General features: G+C 41.5%; 1 protein-coding gene across 1 annotated transcript in view; it reads right to left on the reverse strand.

The window, feature by feature from the left end:
• Stmn2 (stathmin 2) overlaps nt 1-16093 on the reverse strand; it is a 47386-nt gene extending 31293 nt beyond the window's left edge. The window contains 1 exon segment of the mRNA NM_053440.2: nt 16049-16093. Coding sequence (NP_445892.1) covers nt 16049-16067 — 19 coding nt within the window. The 5' untranslated portion in view covers nt 16068-16093.
• Nucleotides 16094-20345: the final 4252 nt, after the last annotated feature.

Below are 20345 nucleotides of genomic sequence, written 5' to 3' on the forward strand. Positions count from 1 at the left end.
CAGTGCTGTGGGGAACTGGATTATCAGCTGTGCAATGCAGGAGAACTGAAACGATTTAGGAGCAGCTCTGCCCTTTGGCAGGTGGTTTTCTCAGCGCAGTTAACCTTAAGGATAACCATAAGGATTCCGGAAAGATCAGGTTCTTTCCATGCCTCTGGGAAACATGTTGTATGGAGTTTTATGGTGATTGCATTTTAATTTCTCTCTCTCTCTCTCTCTCTCTCTCTCTCTCTCTCTCTCTCTCTCTCTCTAGAGAACTGGTTGGATCCGGTTGGTAAGTATTCCCGGCAAAGAGTTACTCTCAATGCACTATGTAGAGAAGCACAGATTATTTGACAACTCGACACTTGGTTTCATGCAGTTAGAATCTTCAGTCATGCAGTGAACATTTGCAAGTAAAGCTGTTGGGACAAAATGGTCTATTATGTGACATACAACGACACACTAAAGCTTCCATGGCTAGATGTCTTTTAACTTTCATTTTCTGTTTTCTCTTGCGGGAGGTTACAGGGTGGATGGTGGATATGGAAGGACTGCGAAAGGAGTGGGATTGGGTGCATGATGTGAAATTCACCAAGAATCAATAAAAACATCATGAGGAAATAAGAAGAACCTCCAGTCATAGCACCTCAGACTTCAAAGCAACAGAGGAGACTCCCTGATGATGCTCTCATAGATAAGGAAGTCAGACCTGGTGCCATCTGCTGCTTTCTCCCTTTGGGGGTGGCAGGCAGTGAGGATGGCAGGAGGAACAGGGTGGGAACAAATGGGCGGGACTTAATGCACAGAGCCATGGTGAGCCTTAAAAGTATCCTGTGTTCTTATTTGAGATTTGACTCTCCTGTTTTTAAACTTGATTATATGTTTTTGGTGTTGAATAATAAAAATGATTTCCCTTCTTAGGGGCAGATGCCTGTAATCAATAACCCTCAGGGACCTTGGGGCAGACTTTCAATGGAGTCGCCTGTGGCAGTTTGTCCCTCTGTGAAAGGCATCGCTGAGGGGAAGGAGAGAACCTTCCTTGACATGAGCTCTGGAGGAGGGGGTCCAGAAGCGATGGATCCAGCAGCTCATGCTGCGTCTGCCCGTGGTCATGCTCATGCACACTTACTATTTCCACACAGCTCCAGTCACACAACTTTCCTTAAAATGACATTTTTCTTTGATTTCGTATGTGTAGAATGCGTTCCTACTCTGTCATGTGAAATTATGCTGTTACTATTGGTATGGATGGGATCAAGCTCTCTACCACTAGACAACATCTAAAGGTCGGCAGACCTGGAACATATCACACCACCTCTCTAGATACTACTGGCTGTCCTAATAGCTGGTTTTTAAACACTCAATAGATTTTAAAATGGAGTAATTTCCCCATTACATACACTTTATGTTTTCTGAAGTAAAAACATCCTTTATCTACCTTATGTTAGACAAACTATCTTATGGCACCTCATACAGAAGAAAACCTAAGTTTTATTTCATATTTCTGGCTTGTAATGTTTTCTTCTTTCTGGATCTTTGTGTTGTGAAATAGCTGTGTGTGTGAGATAGTGTGAATGTTATCTAATGGAACAAATGTTTCAAGGAAGCAGCCCATGTCTCTGATTTCAACTTGTTAAATTCTCAGAGCAAATTTCACTCTTCCTAATGCTTCGCGGAAAGTCTATTTTTGGCTTTAAATATTCTTCCTCACAGGCAGCAAGTGATACATAAAACATAAGCCTTTTGCATGCCATCTGGAACTCTCTTTGGTAGCCATTCTTACACGGTGAAGATTCCATGCTAGTGTGTAACTAGATTGAGAGATTGGGGTGGCCTGTGGATTTTATTTTATTTGTGGCAGCAAATACTCTGTTCATTGGTTAAAAAAATAAAAATAGAATTAAGCATTCACTTTGCATATATACATGTGAATTGAAATTTGGCATGGTAATGTGCTATTATAAAAATATCACCAGTTGGTGATGCATAAATCTGAGGAAACAATGTTTGTTCTTCTTTAAATTCTATTTATTCTGGATTTATTTGTGCTACATATTTTTCACAAAAGTAGGGCTTTTCATTGGAATATTGCTCACAGTTTTGAAATTCAGCCCTATTATAGTAGTTGAGTGGACAGAAGGTCTATCAAGTAAGTGTAATGTAGTTTCCAAAGCTAAGCCTGTGTCTCACTCAAACTTCAAGGTTCACATTGCAAAGCCTTTTTGGCATCTTTGGCTTTTTGAGGAAAGAGCCCCTTTCCTGGCTTGCTCCCCAACAAGTGGCCCTGTTTTCCTCTCTAATTTTTTTCTCAACCCTGCATTTTTGAGGGTGGAGAGGGTGTCTCTCTTAGTGTGTTCTGTATTCCCTTGCATGGATTCCTAACATGCACTCAGCAGTTAACAGATGTCTACACATGCTTTATCCTTTGCCTGCTGAGAAGGGAGGGGCTGCCGTTCACAAGTGAGCAACAGATGCAGTTTGTCAGTTGTCTTAGAAACTGAGTTTAGTTGGAGGTTCACAGCCCAGAGGTAATGAATAGCATGGCGGAGCTGGCTTCTCCCCTTGAAATTCACTAGCTTCAAGTCACTCTGGAAGACAGGCTTTCTGAAATCTTTGCTGTGACCTCCTCTTAAGGCAGACAACTGATGGTGCCAAAGAAAAAGGAGAGACAGAAATATTTCTTCTCTTATTTATATGTTCTCTTGCTTCTGCTCTCGGTAATAACTAGAGGTAAGCAAATAGTCCTCCAGAGTAATGAAGAGAATATGAACTGGAACTCAAGACAGTTCTGGATCTAACCAATCTTAGGAGACATATTATACCTTCTAAAAATGAGTTTGTCAATCTTAGGTGACACAAAATACCTTCTGCACATGAGTTTGTCTACAAATGGGGATCAAATATTATTGTAGTGGATGAGATGGTGTGTTGAGATAGTGAACTGTTGACATATTACTAATAAAGACTAATCATCACCAAATTGATCTTTATTTTTGACACTTTAAAGAGTTAGGGCTAAATGTGCTGGCTGTTTTTATGTCCACTTGCCACAAGCTAGTCATTTGGGGGGGGGGGACCTCAATTGAGGAAATGTCTCAATCAGATTGGTTTGTGGACAAGCCTGTGGCAGCATGTTCCTGATTAATAATCCACGTGGGGTGGTGAACCCCTAGGCGGGTGCTTCCCAATGGTCTAAGAAGGCCGGCTGAACAAGCCATGAGGAACAAGCCAGGGAGCAGCTCTCTTTCATGGTCTTTCATCAGCTCCTGCTTCCAAGTTCCTTTCCTGACATCTCTCAATTGTCAGCTGTGATTTGGAGCTGAAAAGAAACTAATCAAGCCCTTTCCTCCTCGAGATTGTTTGTATCAAGGTGTTTGATTACAGCAATAGAAAAAAGGATACTATGCGGAAATTTAATCCTTACAATTCCCATTCTTTTTAAAAAACATTCTTTCACTACTTTATTAAATAGTTGTGTGTGTGTGTGTGTGTGTGTGTGTGTGTACTTTGATCATCTCCTTGCCCATTATCCTTTTACTGAACTACTCAGTGAACTACTTTTTCTTCCCAACAACCCCTCCCCATTTTCATAACTAACTTTTGTTTGTAGCGCACTGTATGCTTCTATTACTCATTTCACTTTTACCACAAAACTAGCAAATACAACCAGAATTCCTGCTTTGACAAAGGAGACTGTAGGTTGGGGTTCATTAAATGGGCTCTGGATCAATGTGATTTATTCCAAATTCGGAAGTTACCCTCTTTCGTTTCTCCTCTTCTCACCTGTTAGAATGCAGATGATGCTCCTTGTAAGGTCTTGGTACAGCCACAGTAATAAACATAGCAAGCCTCCGTGCATGTTAGCCCTAAGTAGTTCTGCAAGGAACATACCTGCTGTAGTGAGATACGGTAGAGAAACATGCCTGGCTCCTACTGAGACCCAGGCAGACTGGGGAGCAAGAGAAAGAAGTATGTTATGCTGACATACAGAAGAAAAGCGTTTCACAATGCAGAGCCCAGAAGGCAGGGGAGAGGCTGTTCCTGGTGAAGAAGAAATGTTAGGGAAGACGAAAAAAACCTATAAGGAGACTTCATGTTGAATTTGTTACAGGATGAGCTTGAGTTTACAGGAAGGAAAGATCAGGGAAAGCTGGCTAGAGAGGGGCTGCCACAGTCTGTTCAAGGATGCTAGAGGGACTGTGAGAAATCTTTCACACGTTAGCTGATGATGCTCAGTCTGTGTCTTCATGGTCATAAAACTGATCAAAAGTGATGTAAGGATCTGGACAGAAGAGCATCAGAGCTGTGTGGTTCCTCAGGAGCAACAGACTCCACTTGTGATCTAATTAAATGGGGGGGGGGTTTGAAATGTTTGCCACCATCAGAGCCAGATACAAAAGCTCAGTGTTCTTTCTCAAGTGACAGGCAGACATGCATGTGAGTATGTGCCTGTGCGTGTGCATGCTCGTGTGTGTGTGTGTGTGTGTGTGTGCGCGCGCATGCTCCTGTCTATGGGTGTGCGTGTGTGCATACTTGTGTATGTGTGTGTGTGCATGCTCATGTGTGTGTGTGCATGTTGTGCATGCTTGTGTATGTGTGTGTGTGCATGCTCATGTATGTGTGTGTGTATGCTTGTGTGTGTGTGTGCATGCTCATGTATGTGTGTATGTGTGTGTGCATGCTTGTGTGTGTGTGTGCGCGTGTGTGAATTGGCCTTGGGTAAGCTATAATGCAGCTGATAGCACAGATTGCACTTGTCTACGCTGCTTAGTTTTTTTTAACAAATGTAATCCATGTCTTTTCCAAGGTGCTTAATGACTCCATGGCAGCCCTCAACCTAGAAAAATAAATTCATCTTAAATACAGATTTTACCTTACATGTTTTGCTATTCAATGAAGCACCCCGTGAAGCACCTCAGACTCTCTTTGAGGATTTCAAGCTGAGGAAAATGGCTACTTCTTTTCAAATCGACGGGGAGCTCTTTTGCAGTAGTTATGACCTAGTGAGGATTTGAACCATGATGTGCTTCCATATAGCACTCCTCCTTTTAATGACTCATTGCTTAGGAGAAAGTAGGAGTATATCTTGTCATCTGGCCTTTAGAGATTGTGTAAGACTATCTAACCGGAAACAGACTCGTAAGTATGGTTGCAGATATTCTCAGTGTACCTAGAGTTACATCGTAAGTACAATCCCTCGTTTGTATACCATGTGTTTTTAAACATCAAGTTTTTGGAGAAATAGCAAGGATGCTGGAAATTGAAGTGGAGAAGCATGGTAAACAGCAAGAAGATTGGGGGTGGAATGACTGAGCAGCAGGAAAGAGAGCTAGGGTGTGGGAAAACCGATGGATCAATAGCGATTTTGTAGGTGTGTGTGTGTGTGTGTGTGTATCTGTGTGTGTGTCTATGTGTCTGAGTGTGTATCTGTGTGTGTGTCTAAGTTGAGTTTGTGCAACCCCTGTATCTGCGCACCGGCCCCACAGCAGCTCTTTCCCACAAGGAGCCGGCCGTCAGGGCGCAGCGTTTTTGCGGAACTGAAGTGCTGCGTTTCCGTTTCCACAGGGCTTGGTGACTGGTGTGCCTGTCCGTTCTCTCTGACTACATGGAGTTTTGCCTTTCTAATAGCCCTATTGAAAGGAGTTTTTAAGGAGGCTTTTGGTCTATGTGGGTATGGGCCTGGGTATTTTTCCTGGTTAGGATTTGATCTGCCTGACTCAGAGGTAAAGCAAGATGTCGCCTGCAGGAGAACCATGAGACAGAATGCTGAGCAGTCGAGGTCTGAGATCAGTTTCTTTTCGTCCCTTTCATGTTTTCTGCCTGTTTCTTGGGGGTACCTGTTCTGGGCCCAGAGATTGTCTGAGATGAGTGAGCGCTCTCTTGTCCACCTCCTTCCTTCCACTGAAGAAGCTTAGATTTGGGAAGGTTACGTGGAACAGGACACAGACGGACCTTTGGGTGAGTTCAGTGCTAATTGTCAGAAGCAGGCTCAAGGCTGCTCAGCAGGGTTCTGATATCCCACCCTCAAAGAAGTACCTACGGTTGCCTGAGGGATGCAATTACCATTTTAGCTCAATTTTCATTATTTTGAATGTATCTTTCGAAAGTAAGTGACTTCAGATTCAGACTGTGTTTCTTGTTTTTCTTATTTACTTATTTTAAATATGTGCTCATTGGCATTTACCTATGACATGCACCCCCAAACCCCCTAACACCCTTAACCAGGTGTGGTCGTCTACAAATGTAATCGCAACAGTTGGAAAATGGATGCTTGAAGGACAGTCCCATTTGAGCCAGTGTGGGCTACAGAGTGAGGACTTTGTCACACACACACACACACACACACACACACACACACACACACACACACACGAGAGAGAGAGAGAGAGAGAGAGAGAGAGAGAGACTTAATGAGAGAGACTGAGACAGACACACACAGAACAAGCTATTATATCTAATGATAAGAAGACACAAGCTCTTGCATTTATGCAGTTACTTGATAGACACCAACGGTTCCCATTAGCTTACAATCACTTTCTGATACAAACAAGGCAGATAATTAGGGAGCTTGTTAGGTATGAAAGTTTGTGGGACCAGCTTCAGACCCTCAGGACAGAAACTCCAGTGGTCAAGAAGACCTGAGAAACATTTTAACCAAAGGGTTCTAACCTGCTTGCAGCACTTGGTGATCTCAGTCCTTCCTAAGAGATGTTATTATTAGACACGGGCTGGTCAGATAGTTTGGATGGTATAACAGAACTGTGAAAGGTGAGAAGCCTTCTATGCAGCTTTAACCCTTGCTATTGTTTTTCTCTTTTGTTAGTATGTGAAGATCTTGTTATCTTCAAAATAGCAAATTACCCAAGAGTGAGGAGCAGACTCATTTATAGTCTTAGAATACAGACCTCAGGCTTCTGAACAGAGTTGGCATTCACATACTTAAAATAAGTCCTTTTTAACGTAAGGGCTGCTAAATGTCATTCTTGGTGACGTTAGCTATCGGTGCTTTTGAGCTGCAGACAAATACACCTAGCATGTAGTTTTTCTCTTCATGCATGTTTGATTTCAGTACAGAGGACTAAGTGCTAACTGTAATTAGTTTTGTATCCACATCTAATCTATATGAAATGGATCTATATCTGCCTTGGGTACCTGGTCTTTCTTGCTCTACACTTGACTGAGTAAGTTCTTCTAAGTCCTTAATGGAATGACTTATATACAATGTCCAAAGCACAGGTATTACATGAAGATTTAAAAAGAAAGGGAGTTTGGAACAAGTGAATGTTTTTTTGAAATGTTTTCTCATGTAGACAGATTATACTGTCTAATTAAAAAAAAAGATATTTGGTTTCTGGGTATGGGTGTTTGTATGCATGTCTGTGTCCTACCTGTGTGTCTATTGCCTGCCGAGGCCAGAAGAGGACATTGGATCCCCTGAGACTGAAGTTGTTAGCCTTCATGTAGGTTCTGGGAAGTGCAACCAGTGCTCTTAATAGCTGAGACATCTGCTAAAAACAAACACAACAAACAAAACCCAAACAATTTCCAATCTTCTGAGCTTATCTGTTTTTTTTTTTCTAAAAATGATAAAAGAATTTGCTCTGACTGAAGGAGAACCGAGAGACGATTTTTTAAGAGGCAGAAGTGTGGGTCTTGTGATCTGCCACAGAGACTTGAAGTGACTTCGGTAATTTTCACGTTTGCGCTGTGGTTATCAGGAGGGCATGTCAGTTGGAACCTTGCTGTCAGAGCTACAGAATGGCAAGAATATTAGTGTTGGGAATAGAAGAGATCGCTGAATGTTGAACTGTGTCCTGAGGCGGTCCCTGGGGGCCATCAGTCACCTACACAGGAGGTCTGGTACTCCCTGATATCAGAGGTGGCGGTTCCTGCTTTCAGTTTTCTAAGTCAATATATATTCAGTTGGTTTTTTCCATCTGTAGAAGTTAGGTTTCTCTTTACTAAGGAATGCAACTGGAAAACAATTAGCTTTACTGCGAGCATTTTTTTCCATAGAAATTAAATTTTATGGCTGATGTTAATATAGAGAAACCCCCCCTTTTTTTTTTAGAGCAAGCAATTGTGATTACTAATCACAATTTAGTGTAGAGTTTAGAATATTTATTGTAAAATGTATTTTGGGGATAAGATTTAATTAAATTCAATTATCTTCATCTTGATATAAAAACATTCAGGGGACTGACAGGCTCACAGTGTTGACAATCTGTTGTTTTCTAAGTTCTTGGACAGCAGAGAAAACAGCACAGATTCCAAGACCCCGAGAAAACTGTTGCAGAAGGACAGTTGCTAAGTGGGAGCTCCTGACCCAGCAAAGCGGGGACTCAGTCCTAGATAACGCAACATTGAGACAAACCAGCCTCAGGGTGCTACACCGGAGCCTTCATTATCTACTTCTTATCAAAAGAAGGGTTTTGGAACTTATAACTTCTCTAAGGGGAACAAAATTGTAAATAAAAAATTACTCAAGGTTTTGTCCTGTTTTACATAACACGGGCCTTCTCTCAGGCACAAATCCTACACATGGTATCTCCAGGTGACTGGTGTGATGGGTGCTAAGACGCATTAATTAACCTTTACATTGACATTGACATAAATGTGTTTTTCCAGAACAAATGTACACAAAATGTTTTTAATCATAACTGATGAAAAGGGTTATTATAAACACAGGCTTTGCTGCTCAAATGTCTCCTTGACAAATGACAGGGCATTTTTTTTTTTTTTTTGTTAAAGATAATTAAAAAGTTCTCACAAGGGAGTCAGAGATTTCCCACAGATCTCTCCAGCTCATTTGCTTTTGAACTAGTAAGAAAGTCTTGAAATAGTACATAGTTTCATTAAATGTAGATGCCTAGGTTGTATTTCTTTTAAGTTTAAATTTATTTCATAAGCTAAGGATTAAAATTAAATATCTGGGGTCAGTGCAAGGATTGAAAGATGCAGTTTGTCTGTACCAGAAAAGTGATTCTTAAAGCAACACGGCAGTAAAATTGTTATTACAGAACTAACATTTTCTTGTTCATGTGTTCAGTTTAAATGTCTATCATATCCAAATGTTATCTCTAAAACTGCCAGGATTAGCTATCTCACACACAACGTCTGCTCTGCTGTCTTAGCATTCCTTCCTTAAAAATGGAAAGACAGCAACATCAGCAACAACAACCAAATCCAACAGCTTATTAGCAACTACAGCAATGTAAAATAGTGGTTCTCAGCCTGTGTGTGGGTCACGACCCTTTTGGGGGGGGTTGGCATATCGGATATCCTGCATATCAGATATTTGCATTATGATTCACAACAGTAGTAGAATTACATTTATGGAGTAGCAACAAAATAATTTTATGGTTGGGGATCATAACAGTGTGAGGAAGTGTATTAGAGGGTGGCAACATTAGGTAGGTTGAGAAGTTTTTCAGCTTCCAGAGTCCTGGAAAGACCTGGGATGACCCACTGAAAACAGTAACAAACGAAAGATAACTTTACTCCAGTTCTGGCTGTCCCTGTGTTCTGCTGCCTGGGACAATTGCTATTTGGGATCTTGGTTTAAATGCTGTCTTTGAGACGTTGTGTATTTAGTACCATTTTTGCAGTACAGAATTTTCGGAAATGTAGTATGTCTCTGCTCTGCCGCTCACTGCATGGAGAAACTGATACATGATCTTTTAAATGATATTTCTTGAAGACTTATTTATTTCTCGTCTAGACCATCTTTCTTAGGGGAGTAAAAGTAAATGGGGGAGGCTCTTTATTGACTTAAGAAAGCAGAAAAAATTATTTACTTACTTGGTTTAAATGAGGGTCTCCCAGCACAGCCCGGTTTGGCCTTGAACCTCAAACCCTCTCACCTTAAGGTCCTGAGTGACGGGATTCACAGGCATGAGCCACCACCAAACCAAACCAAGCTGTTTCCAAAACGGGGCCATACCTAATGGACTCCTTATAACCCAGTGAACTCTCAATACTTCCAAAACGGGGCCATACCTAATGGATTCCTTATAACCCAGTGATCTCTTAATCCTTTCAAAATGGGGTTATACCTAATGGATTCCTTATAACCCAGTGAATCCTTTTTTTTTTTTTTCATGCAACATCCAGGATGAGATGCTCTGTTGGAATAACTTGGTAAGTAATATCTATGCACATATACTGACTTCAGTATGGTTTTAACCTGTTTTACTTTCTTTCCCATATGGAGATAACTGTCTAGTAAATTGTGCATTATCCTACTGGTTTTAACTTCTGTTCTGGGTATCGTTTGTAAATAACAGTAATATCATATGACTTATTATCCCTTCTTAACTGAGCCACAGCTGTATTCCTTTCATGGACCCACCTACCCACACACATGGACAGAGCCAGTCTTATTTCTCCCACATTTTTCCCCAAAGGTCTTCTGTTGAGTCCTGTAATATAAATATATTTTAAACAATCTAATTAAGAGAGCGATGGTACAGAATACGCATCCTCAGAGGAATTAAATCCCTATGCATATGAGTTTGGGAGTGAAATATTCTGTAATCCGTTGCTACAGATTTAAAAATCTTAAGTCACAACCTGGAACTTCTATGAGAGGCACATGCACATCATAACTGTATTCTAACAGTGATGAGTTGACGGTTGGAATTGGTATCAGCCAGCAGGTTGCCAGAGTTGAGACTCACCTTCACTCAGTCCTACCCCAGCAGAATCTAAACTGCAATGAATACCAAAGTTTGAGAAACATTGACGGGGTTGGGGATTTAGCTCAGTGGTAGAGCGCTTGCTTAGGAAGCGCAAGGCCCTGGGTTCGGTCCCCAGCTCCGGGGGGGGGGGGGGAAGAGAAACACATTGATATGATAGCATTAAATACCTTTAGGGTAAATGATATATATATGTATAAATTAAATATATGTATATAAATACTATATATAAGTTAAAAATATAAAGAAGACTTCCCTTCTATTGAACATTGAAACTATTTTCTTTGATAATCATCAAAATTAATTTATACTTATATGTTTCTTCTTCTTTAAAATGGGTATCAGTTATTTACTAGACCAATAAAACTGTTCCAAGGTTTTAAGACTAACTTTTGTCATTTCAACAATTATCAAATATAATTGTATATATTTATAAATATATAGTGTGTAAATCATAATTGTTGAACATGCACAAAACTTGGATGGAAATCCCATTAGACTTGGTGAAAAGCTGTCCTTTAGGAATATGTGGGAGCAGTTACTGTTTGTCTGGCCACACCTCCTTAGGACCATGTTTTTCTGCCTGCTTCTTTCACATTTTTTTCTTTTGCAGTTTCCTTTAAGGGTGGAGCCCCTCACATCAGAGCTGTCCCTAGCATGGGGCTTATTTAAATAAATGAACCAGTAAACAATAATTTTAATTTATGCCTTTACTTACAAATTAAAACATCTGTTCCTAAATAATTTTGCTATTACTACTGACATTTTCTACCATTTATGCACCATACAACCCCAGAAGTAACATAAATGATATAATAATTATACTGTAATGAAACTGGAAAGAAAGATCATGAGGGACTAATTATCGGGGCTCTGCCAACTTGTAGACTACAATCGCTCATCCCACTGTACAGATGTGCATGCCCTTCTCATTCACTAGAGCAAAGCATGGCATTATTCTATTAAATCAACAATTGAATGATTCCAATAAAAGAAAAGTTTTTTTTTTTCTCTAGCAGTTAGTGTTTGAAGCCACGTTTAAATCAATCATAGAGAAACTGATTGCCCTCTAGTGGGGTGAAAAGTTAGTGCAGACTCCATGGTCTCCCAGTTGCAAGAACCGGGAAGCAAAAAGCTTCGGCTTCGGTTCTGGAAACATTTGGGTCACTAACTATTGAGTGTTTTCTTGTGGACCAGCTCATTCATAATGTTGCAGATTGCATGGCAACAACAGTGTGTGTTTTTCCATAGACAAAAGAAAACTGGTGAGAGCTGGGAATTAACTCTCCATGTGGGACTGACCACACCCAGGTCTGGGTTTGTGCAGTTAGGTCTCACATGCTTTGAGACCGGTTTATCCAGCCTTTTGCAAGCAACTAGCAACTAGAGTGACAGAAACATACACCTCATCTTAGTTAAGGGAATAAAAACACTAGTGGACAGAATAACAGCAATTTCCCTAAAAATGTGCTTTATTTATGAATGAAAAGACATTCAATATGGTTTCATCTTCCATTTTATACTTAGTCATTTGAGTTTTATGGAAAAAAACCTTGCTTGATAGATATCAAATAATTACAGATATAAGTAAATATTTTGATCCTAGATTACAAAAGGAAACTATTTTATTGTGTGAACTGGCTTTCTGACATCCTGGAGGGCATCTACACACAATGGAACTTCTTGTAGCATTTTTCTTGTTTTTTGTTACTGACAATCAGAGATTTGATGGAAGGTATATCTGTCGTTCCATATGACCTAATGCTTATTTTTCCAAATCACTATTAATCCATGTCAATCGAAATTTATATAGAAAGTAATGGTAACTCTTTTAAGTGTAAGAAGTGAAATCCTGCAAAAAAAACCAAAAAAACCCCAAAAAAACCCCAAACAAACAAACAAACAAAAACCCCAAAACCAAAAAACTCTAATGAAGAAGCAACAGCTCTCATAAAAAACCAAACAACAAACAAACAAACAACCCCCCCAAAAAAACAAAAAAACACTTATCTTCTTCCTCTTGGCATAGAAACATTTACCACAGATTTGTTTGTAAGTCAGTGAAAAGCCATTAGGAATTTTGATGAAACATTGGTCTAGAATTTATTTAGTTTCTTAAGCTACAAAGCATTCAACATTAACGATCATTGTAAAACATGCCTTTTCTCATAGATTTTTATGCAGGCAAACACCAAAGATCCACTGATACACAGCACTGTGCCAGCGACTTCACTGGGCATAGCCCTGCTTACTGCCCCCACCCAACTAGTATGACTTAGATATTTGTCATTGATGGACCAAGCTCCATTCATTTCTTTAATTTCCTCCCTGAAATCCTAATAAAATCGTCAGCTTTTTATTCCTAGTTGTTCATGCTTCAGTTTATACTGTGCCCCCATTTGAGAAGATAATAGACGATACAATACGTACTTAGCTCAAACATGCTGGACACATGGATTGTTTAATGAATCCGGAAAAAGAACCTCCCTTGCAGATTAATTGATTACTCTTTGCAGTGGGATGCTTTAAAAAACCAACACCCGAAAGGGCACCCTTTTCACTGTGAAGGTAATGTCTCTTCTCAGGTTCACAAGTACAGTCTAATTATGGCAGAAGGGACTTTTACACCTGTCATCGGTGGGGTGGGAGTTTCATTGGTTGGCGGTTACCATTTCACGATACTTGTTTCTGGGTAGAATTGAGACTGTATCAAAAAGCACTTGGAAGAGGAGTTTTGGGGGAAAACAAAAATTGCGTGCATAAATCTATATTTAAATATATATCTCCTTTTGTGGAGGGGCATAACATCTCAGGTATATATAATTTTTGCCCATTGAAACAAAAAAACAATTCTCTGTGGAGAATTTTCCAGCAATCATCTGGTACACAGGCTCTCCTTAGCAAGCAGCAGCACATACACTTCAGTCACACGAACATACATAACAGCGACGGGAAGTCAAAATGTATTTGCTTTATAGAAACTTAAATGAATAGCCACAGACAAAATTATCTTTGGGTTGGGAATGGGGAGAGGGTGGAGGTTGGTGAAGATGATCAGGGAGATTAGTGGCAAGGGGTTAATCCGTACCAAAAGGGACCAGTATCCTTTTTGGGAAAAAAAAAAAAAAAAAGGAGACTTAAGAGGAGATAAGTGAGTTTTAAACTAATAATCATGATGATTTCCAAGGAATCACAATTCTGGTGATGAGAAGTAACTAGCCAGTCCTCTGCAGCTGAAACCACTCCGTGGGAGTACAGACAGCAGAAAAATCTCCCCAACCCCCATCAGAACCCTTGCGGACAAGCGGATTGATAGCCAATTGTGGCAACTGAGAGTACCTCAGGACACTGCGCAGAACCCTCCTCTGGGATACTCCTGCGGGGGCGAGCACCCAGTTCCGAGAGGAAGGCGAGAACTGCAGGGCTGGCCCGGGTCCACGCGCGCGATCGCCACGTGCGTGCTCGCCAAGCTCACAGCCTTGGTTCTAGCAGCGAGGGGTGCGGCCGAGCCACGCCCCATTGGAGGACCCTCGGTGGGGTCCCTATCCCGCAACACAGTAGGCCGTGGGCTTGGAAAAAGGTCCTTGGGTTCTGCATGGGCAAGGACACTTTCCCGAACCACAAGGAAGGGGTCACCTCTGTGGTCCAGGGGCCCGGCAGGGCGCGGCTGCGTCTTTGTGTGGCCAGGCAGGGATGGGCTTGGCCCTGAGACCCTGAGCCAGGCCAGGTGTCTGCACACCCTGAGGGGTTCGAAGCTATTCTGAAAGGCGGGGCTAGAAAGAGGGGTGCCAGGACTGCACTGTTCTGCAGCCCCACCCAAGTTCGTGGGAGCCAGCTTGGAACCTAAGTCTCCAGGGCTCCGCAGACAGGGTGGGGCAGGGCAGGGTGGAGCCAGTCCATATCTTTTTTCCTGCTGTGCATCCACAGCCCGGCCTAGGGGAGGGGGCCTTCCGGCCGCCTCCCCAGTGCAGGTCCCTTCCAGCCTGTGCACCCCAGGGCAACGAGAGAAGCACAGGACCTTTTCCGAATGAAGGCCCTGGATCTGGACTGGACTCTAGTGGTTTTACATAGCCCAAAAGATTTGGCTCCGTCTGACCCATAAAATTGAAATTGCACGTGGTTCATCTTAAAGACCTTGACCTCTTTTGCTTTATATCATCCTTACACTTCTTTATCTGTATTATTTTCTGTATACCCTTCTAAGTTCCCTAAACGTCCTCCCTCCCTCCCCCCCGAAATGATCTAAGGAGTTCAGAATAGCTCCCCACCTCGCTTCTTTCTCTTTTCTGATTTTTTTCTTTTGCTACTATGTCTAAACATCCTATTTAACGTGGTTCTGAGAAAATACGTTAACCCACTCTCCTCTCGTCCTATGAAGAACAATGAGGCCAGGGTGGAGCGTCTGAGGTTAGTGGTCAGGTCTCTGGCAAGCAGACTGCTAGTGAGTGAGTGGGGCGTGGCGGGACTCCGCTGTTTCCCCAGGGTTGGGTTCTTCAGTGTCTTTCTGGGCTACCCATTCGCCCCCTTTACTGAGGGTGCAGAGCTGGGTAGGGATGGGGACCGCTTGACTCCTCACAGGGTGGGGCGGTCCGCATAGTGTGCCCAGCGCTGCAGGTGCCCCCCCACCCCCGACCATAGCTTCACACACAAAGAAACCCCACCCCGGCGCCTTGGGAAGCCAGGTCCCTTTACCCCTCCCCACCGCGCAGGCTTCCCCGCCCCTGCAGCTGCCCACCCGCGCCCTCCACGCCCTCCTTCTGTTTGCCCTCCCTTTTCCTAAAACAAAGAAGCTAAGGTCCTACCCCACCCCTCCGGCCGCCTTACCTCCCTGCACCGCGCCCCAAGACTAGCGATTTTTCCGAGAGACAATACCATTAAATGTGCCCACTCCCCTCCCCCGTTCCCACCCATCTCTCAAACCTCCCGGATGGGACCGCTTTGACTTTGCATTTTCTCTTTTATTCCAGTATCACCCCTCCCGTTCCTATTTTCTCTTTAAACTACAGAATAAATATAGGGCGTTCCAAACCACTTTCCGAAATGTCCCTTCACCTCACTGAAGGCAGATCGTTAAGGTAGCCCCCTCCCTTCTTATGGCACTTAAATTTTAAATATGGAAGCAGAATAAAATTTCTGCCCATCGTAGGAAAACTTACCTGCTTCTATCTTTTAAAAAGAAACCATTTGCTTTAGTTTTTCAAAGACCCCCCTTCCCCTTTGGTCTCTTATCTACTCTCAGAGCTCCCGCCGACCTTCCCAGCTCCTGTATCATGAATGTCTTTCCCTTTATAAAATATCTTTTAATGTCTTCAGAGAAAGGGAGAGATTGCTCCAGATAGAGCCTGTGGGGAGCGAAGCGCGATTCTTACCCATTGCTGTTTTAGCCATTGTAGGGATGTGCACGCTCGGAGCGGTGGCAAAGGCGAAGGAGAAGGGTCCAGCTGTAGCCGCGGAGAGAGCGAGAGAGGAGTCTGAGTAAGGCACTGAGTCTGCAGAGTGGGACCGTGCTAGAGAAAGAGCGAGAGGCAGGAGCCTATGAATAATTATCACGCAGAAGCTCAAGCAGATTGGCTCTCAGGGTCCCCTGACATGACTCCTGCAGAGTCAGAATCTCCAAGCATTAAATATTGATCGGCCAATGGTGCTGGAGTACAAAGTACCAGAATGCAGTTTGAAATGGAAATCAGCTCTTGCCTGGAAGCTCCCCCCTATTTTGGAGCCCGATAGTACAGTCCAAGTGCAGTGGTGCCTTAGCCAGGAAGCCTCCTAGGAGCTAAGGACTGGGCTGTGCTTATCTGTACCCAGGAGGCTATACTTTGCTTCAAACATGTGTCACTGCATAGATTGGCAAAGAGAAGGCCCAGGGGCCTGAAAACTCACCCCAGTGTGCCGAGTGTCGGAAAAGTGGTTTAAAGCTTATGTTATTACTGTTTCTTGTTTTCTCTTTCACCTTTGGCCTTGCCCTTGGTGGATCCTGACCTTCCTAATAGGTGATGGAATTCCCAAACTAGCCCACGTCTGATTGTGGTAGTAGCTCAGATATGGCCAGGGCTACTCGTTTTCCCTTCTTGCATAGTTGGGCTCCATAGTCCATAATCTCAGGAAAGTTTCCTAGTAGAGGGGGGTGGCCTGGCCTTTCCTCTCTAGCATAGAGGAGAGAACTGTTGGCTACTTGGGCACAGGGATATAAATTCCACCTAAGGACATGATGCAAGAGAGCAGGAGAACCTGGACTAGGAATGGTTTCCCTGCATTCACAGTCAGATTAAGCAGTATGAAGTGCAACGAACTTTGAAACAAATTATAAACAAGGCATTTACTTATTCATTTATTCATTCACTTAAAAACATTTAGCAAATGTCCACTTTTTCTCAATTCATACATATATATGTATTAATATATATTAATAAAAGGCATCAGTCAAGATAGATATGAATCTTTTAATCCATCTCACTCTCTTATCCAATCAATAATAACTCACTATCTGTTTTACAGTAATTTATACTAACCTATCCCCTCTTTGGAAAATCATACAGAGCTGTGGTGAAGTGGATGGAACTCCAAAAAAGCCACAACTGTATATATATATATATATATATATATATATATATATATATATATATACTGCATCTGCACTGCACTGGAGAAAAAGCCTTAGGGGTATAAGTCCTAGGACTTTTAATGTACAAGACTGAACTTTACTGTACTAACATTGTATCAGTCTAAACTCATGTAGGAATTGTGGTTGAGGTATTAAAAATAGCTAGAAATAGATAATTCCATCTCAGAGATGAAAAAAAAATCGTTTCAATCATGAACATGTATGAAACACTGTCTAATTTTAAAACTAAGATTTTGCCCATTGGTAAGTTTTTTGGTAGCTACTAATTTACACCTTAAAATTTCTTTTTTGTTTCCTGCACAGTCCGAAGTGCAAATGCCAGTGGTGGAAGAAAAAGCAGAGGCACTCTCCGTGGTGCTGAAATGGCTTTGCACTTCCTTTTTACTTTGTAAAGGCATTTTCACACTCTGGATGATTTGCTGAACGGCAGGAAGCTACTGAAAAGGGAGCATTCCTGACCTGCTGAATCATGGGAAAAATAAAAAAAATGAAGATCAATAAAATTATTTCTTGAGCAGGAAGATGAGAAATTATTGTTCCTGTCATTGAACAGGCCCACGACTATGATATAGATAGCGTACTGTATGGAAATGGCAGGGTTTGGAAATAAATGATCATTTTCTCCTTCCCAAAAGCCATTTCTCAGTATAAATGTGAGATTTTCTTCCTTCTCAGTAGGCTAGTTAGTAGCCACAAGATGAGGACTCTTCAGCTCGCCTGTGTGACTAATACTTCCCTCACCACACCCTTCTTCCCAGGCTTGTGTCATCCAAATACATTCTTCAACTTCCTCAGAGGACCGGTCCTTCAAACACAATGACAGAATGTCTTTAACAACAATTGGCGATTCAATGAGATCTGTTGCACTTGCGAGCACAAAATGCAACACAACTTCCACTGTCCTCATTTTTTACTCTCTAGTGAGTATTCCTCCCTGACAGACAGGAACGTGAGAAGGAGGTCAGTGTGTGCAGGGGCAGCTACCATATGAGTGGCTTTTAAAAACAATTGTGGCTTTTTTGGAGTTCCATCCACTTCACCACAGCTCTGTATGATTTTCCAAAGAGGGGATAGGTTAGTATAAATTACTGTAAAACAGATAGTGAGTTATTGTTGATTGGATAAGAGAGTGAGATGGATTAAAAGATTCATATCTATCTTGACTGATGCCTTTTATTTTTTTTGACACTGCAATGTGTTATCATGCTTCTTGTTCTGGGAAATTATGGCAAAACAGGAATCGGAAGATTATTCATATTCAGTACATCGCCTTCTTCTTCAGCTAGTTCATCTATTCAACAGCTACTTATTTAATGATGTTTATATTACAAACTTAGCTAAGCTGCTCTTCATTGCCTAAAAACTATAAAATAAAGAAAACATAGACTTCTTCCTGAAATAAAATGCTATTAACTTTGGAAGATGATGATTATCTTTTGAATCAATTAGGCCACACTTGCTTGCAAATAATAGAGAAAAAAAAACACAACAAAACAACCTCACATTGCCTCTGAAAATGAAGTGGAATTTCTTGGCTCATGTAACTATAAAACAGAATGCATTCATTCTAGTCATCTCTTTCTAAAGCAAGTGCCTTGCATGATTATTGGTAACCACTCAGAGGAAAGAGTGGGCACCCCAAAAGTCCACTGTACAGTAAGTGCAGTGACACAGGGATTTGGGTGAACTGGCAGGTTATCCTATATAAGTGTCCTGTATCACCATAGATATACAATTAACTATAGGTTTTGTGACTGTGTTTACAGCTTCTAATACATTTAAACACTTTTAAAATTTACCTTATTTCCTTTTTAAAAAAAAGATTCATTTATCTTATGTATGAGTACACTGTAGCTGTACTCATCAGAAGAGGGCATCAGATCCCATTACAGATGGTTGTGGGTCACCATGTGGTTGCTGGGAATTGAATTCAGGACCTCTGGAAGAGCAGTCAGTACTTTTAACCACTGAGCCATCTCTTCAGTCCAACTGTTGGGGAGTTAAAAGTTGTATTAATGGCACTTTTTAATTTCTAGATCAGTCTATTGCACATTGTCTCTGAGAGGAGGCCAATGGGATTGGTTTCCTTCCAAACTGGAGAAAAACAGTTGCTGTAGATGATGAAGTGATCTAATACGACCACCTGATCTTGCTATTAATAAATCAAATGTCTGGGAAAGAATCCTATAGTACTTACTAAGAGATATTAAGATATGAGAAGTCATTGCTACACTTGAATTGTTTTGATTTGACCTTATGTGACTACAAGGGGAAACTGAAAGAAAAGAGCCACAGATATTTTTCTGGGTGTTCAGAAATTTAGAATATTTTATAGTTACAAAACAACACATGAAAACTAGTTAATTGGCTACCAGTTTTGTTGTTTTGCTATATTTATATCCTTCTAGATTAGAAGAGAATAAAAAGCGTGTCTTTAAAAGGAAATGTACAATATGACTTATTTGACAAGAGTGTCAACTCAAGGAGAGAGGTCTGGTGTTCTTGGTTCAATATGGTAGCATTATTTTTCTCATAATACTTCTCATGGCTTTTTGAGAATTTAATACATTGTATTTTGATTCTATTCACCACTCTACCACTTCTCTCACTCTACTCCTTTCCTACCCACCCAACTTTTTGTCCCCCCCTTTATATCTTAACTCATTAAGTTCAATTGTAATGTTCATAACCCCTTGGGTGTTTGTCTACCATTGAACCTTGGTTGACCCGCCAGGAGCCATATCCCTAAGAAAAATGGTACTCCCTTTCCAAGGACTATCAATTGCCAATAGCTTCTCCTCCTCGGGCGGGACTCCATGTCTACCTCCTCTCTCTGCTCTGATACTTTTGTCTACTCTGAGCTTTTGTACTCTGCGTGTTGGCAGTTGCTCTGTGAGTTCATATATGCAACTTCTCTGTTGTGTCCAGGAAACATGTGTAGTCATTCTCCAGCTTTTGCTTACACCCTTTCCATGTTGTTATTAGCACTATTTTTGAAATGAGGAATAAACACTATTTTATTGTTTTCCTCAGAAATTAACTGT

The sequence above is a fragment of the Rattus norvegicus genome, chromosome 2 (genome assembly GCF_021556685.1).
Source record: "Rattus norvegicus strain SHRSP/BbbUtx chromosome 2, alternate assembly SHRSP_T2T, whole genome shotgun sequence".
Lineage (NCBI taxonomy): Eukaryota > Metazoa > Chordata > Mammalia > Rodentia > Muridae > Rattus > Rattus norvegicus.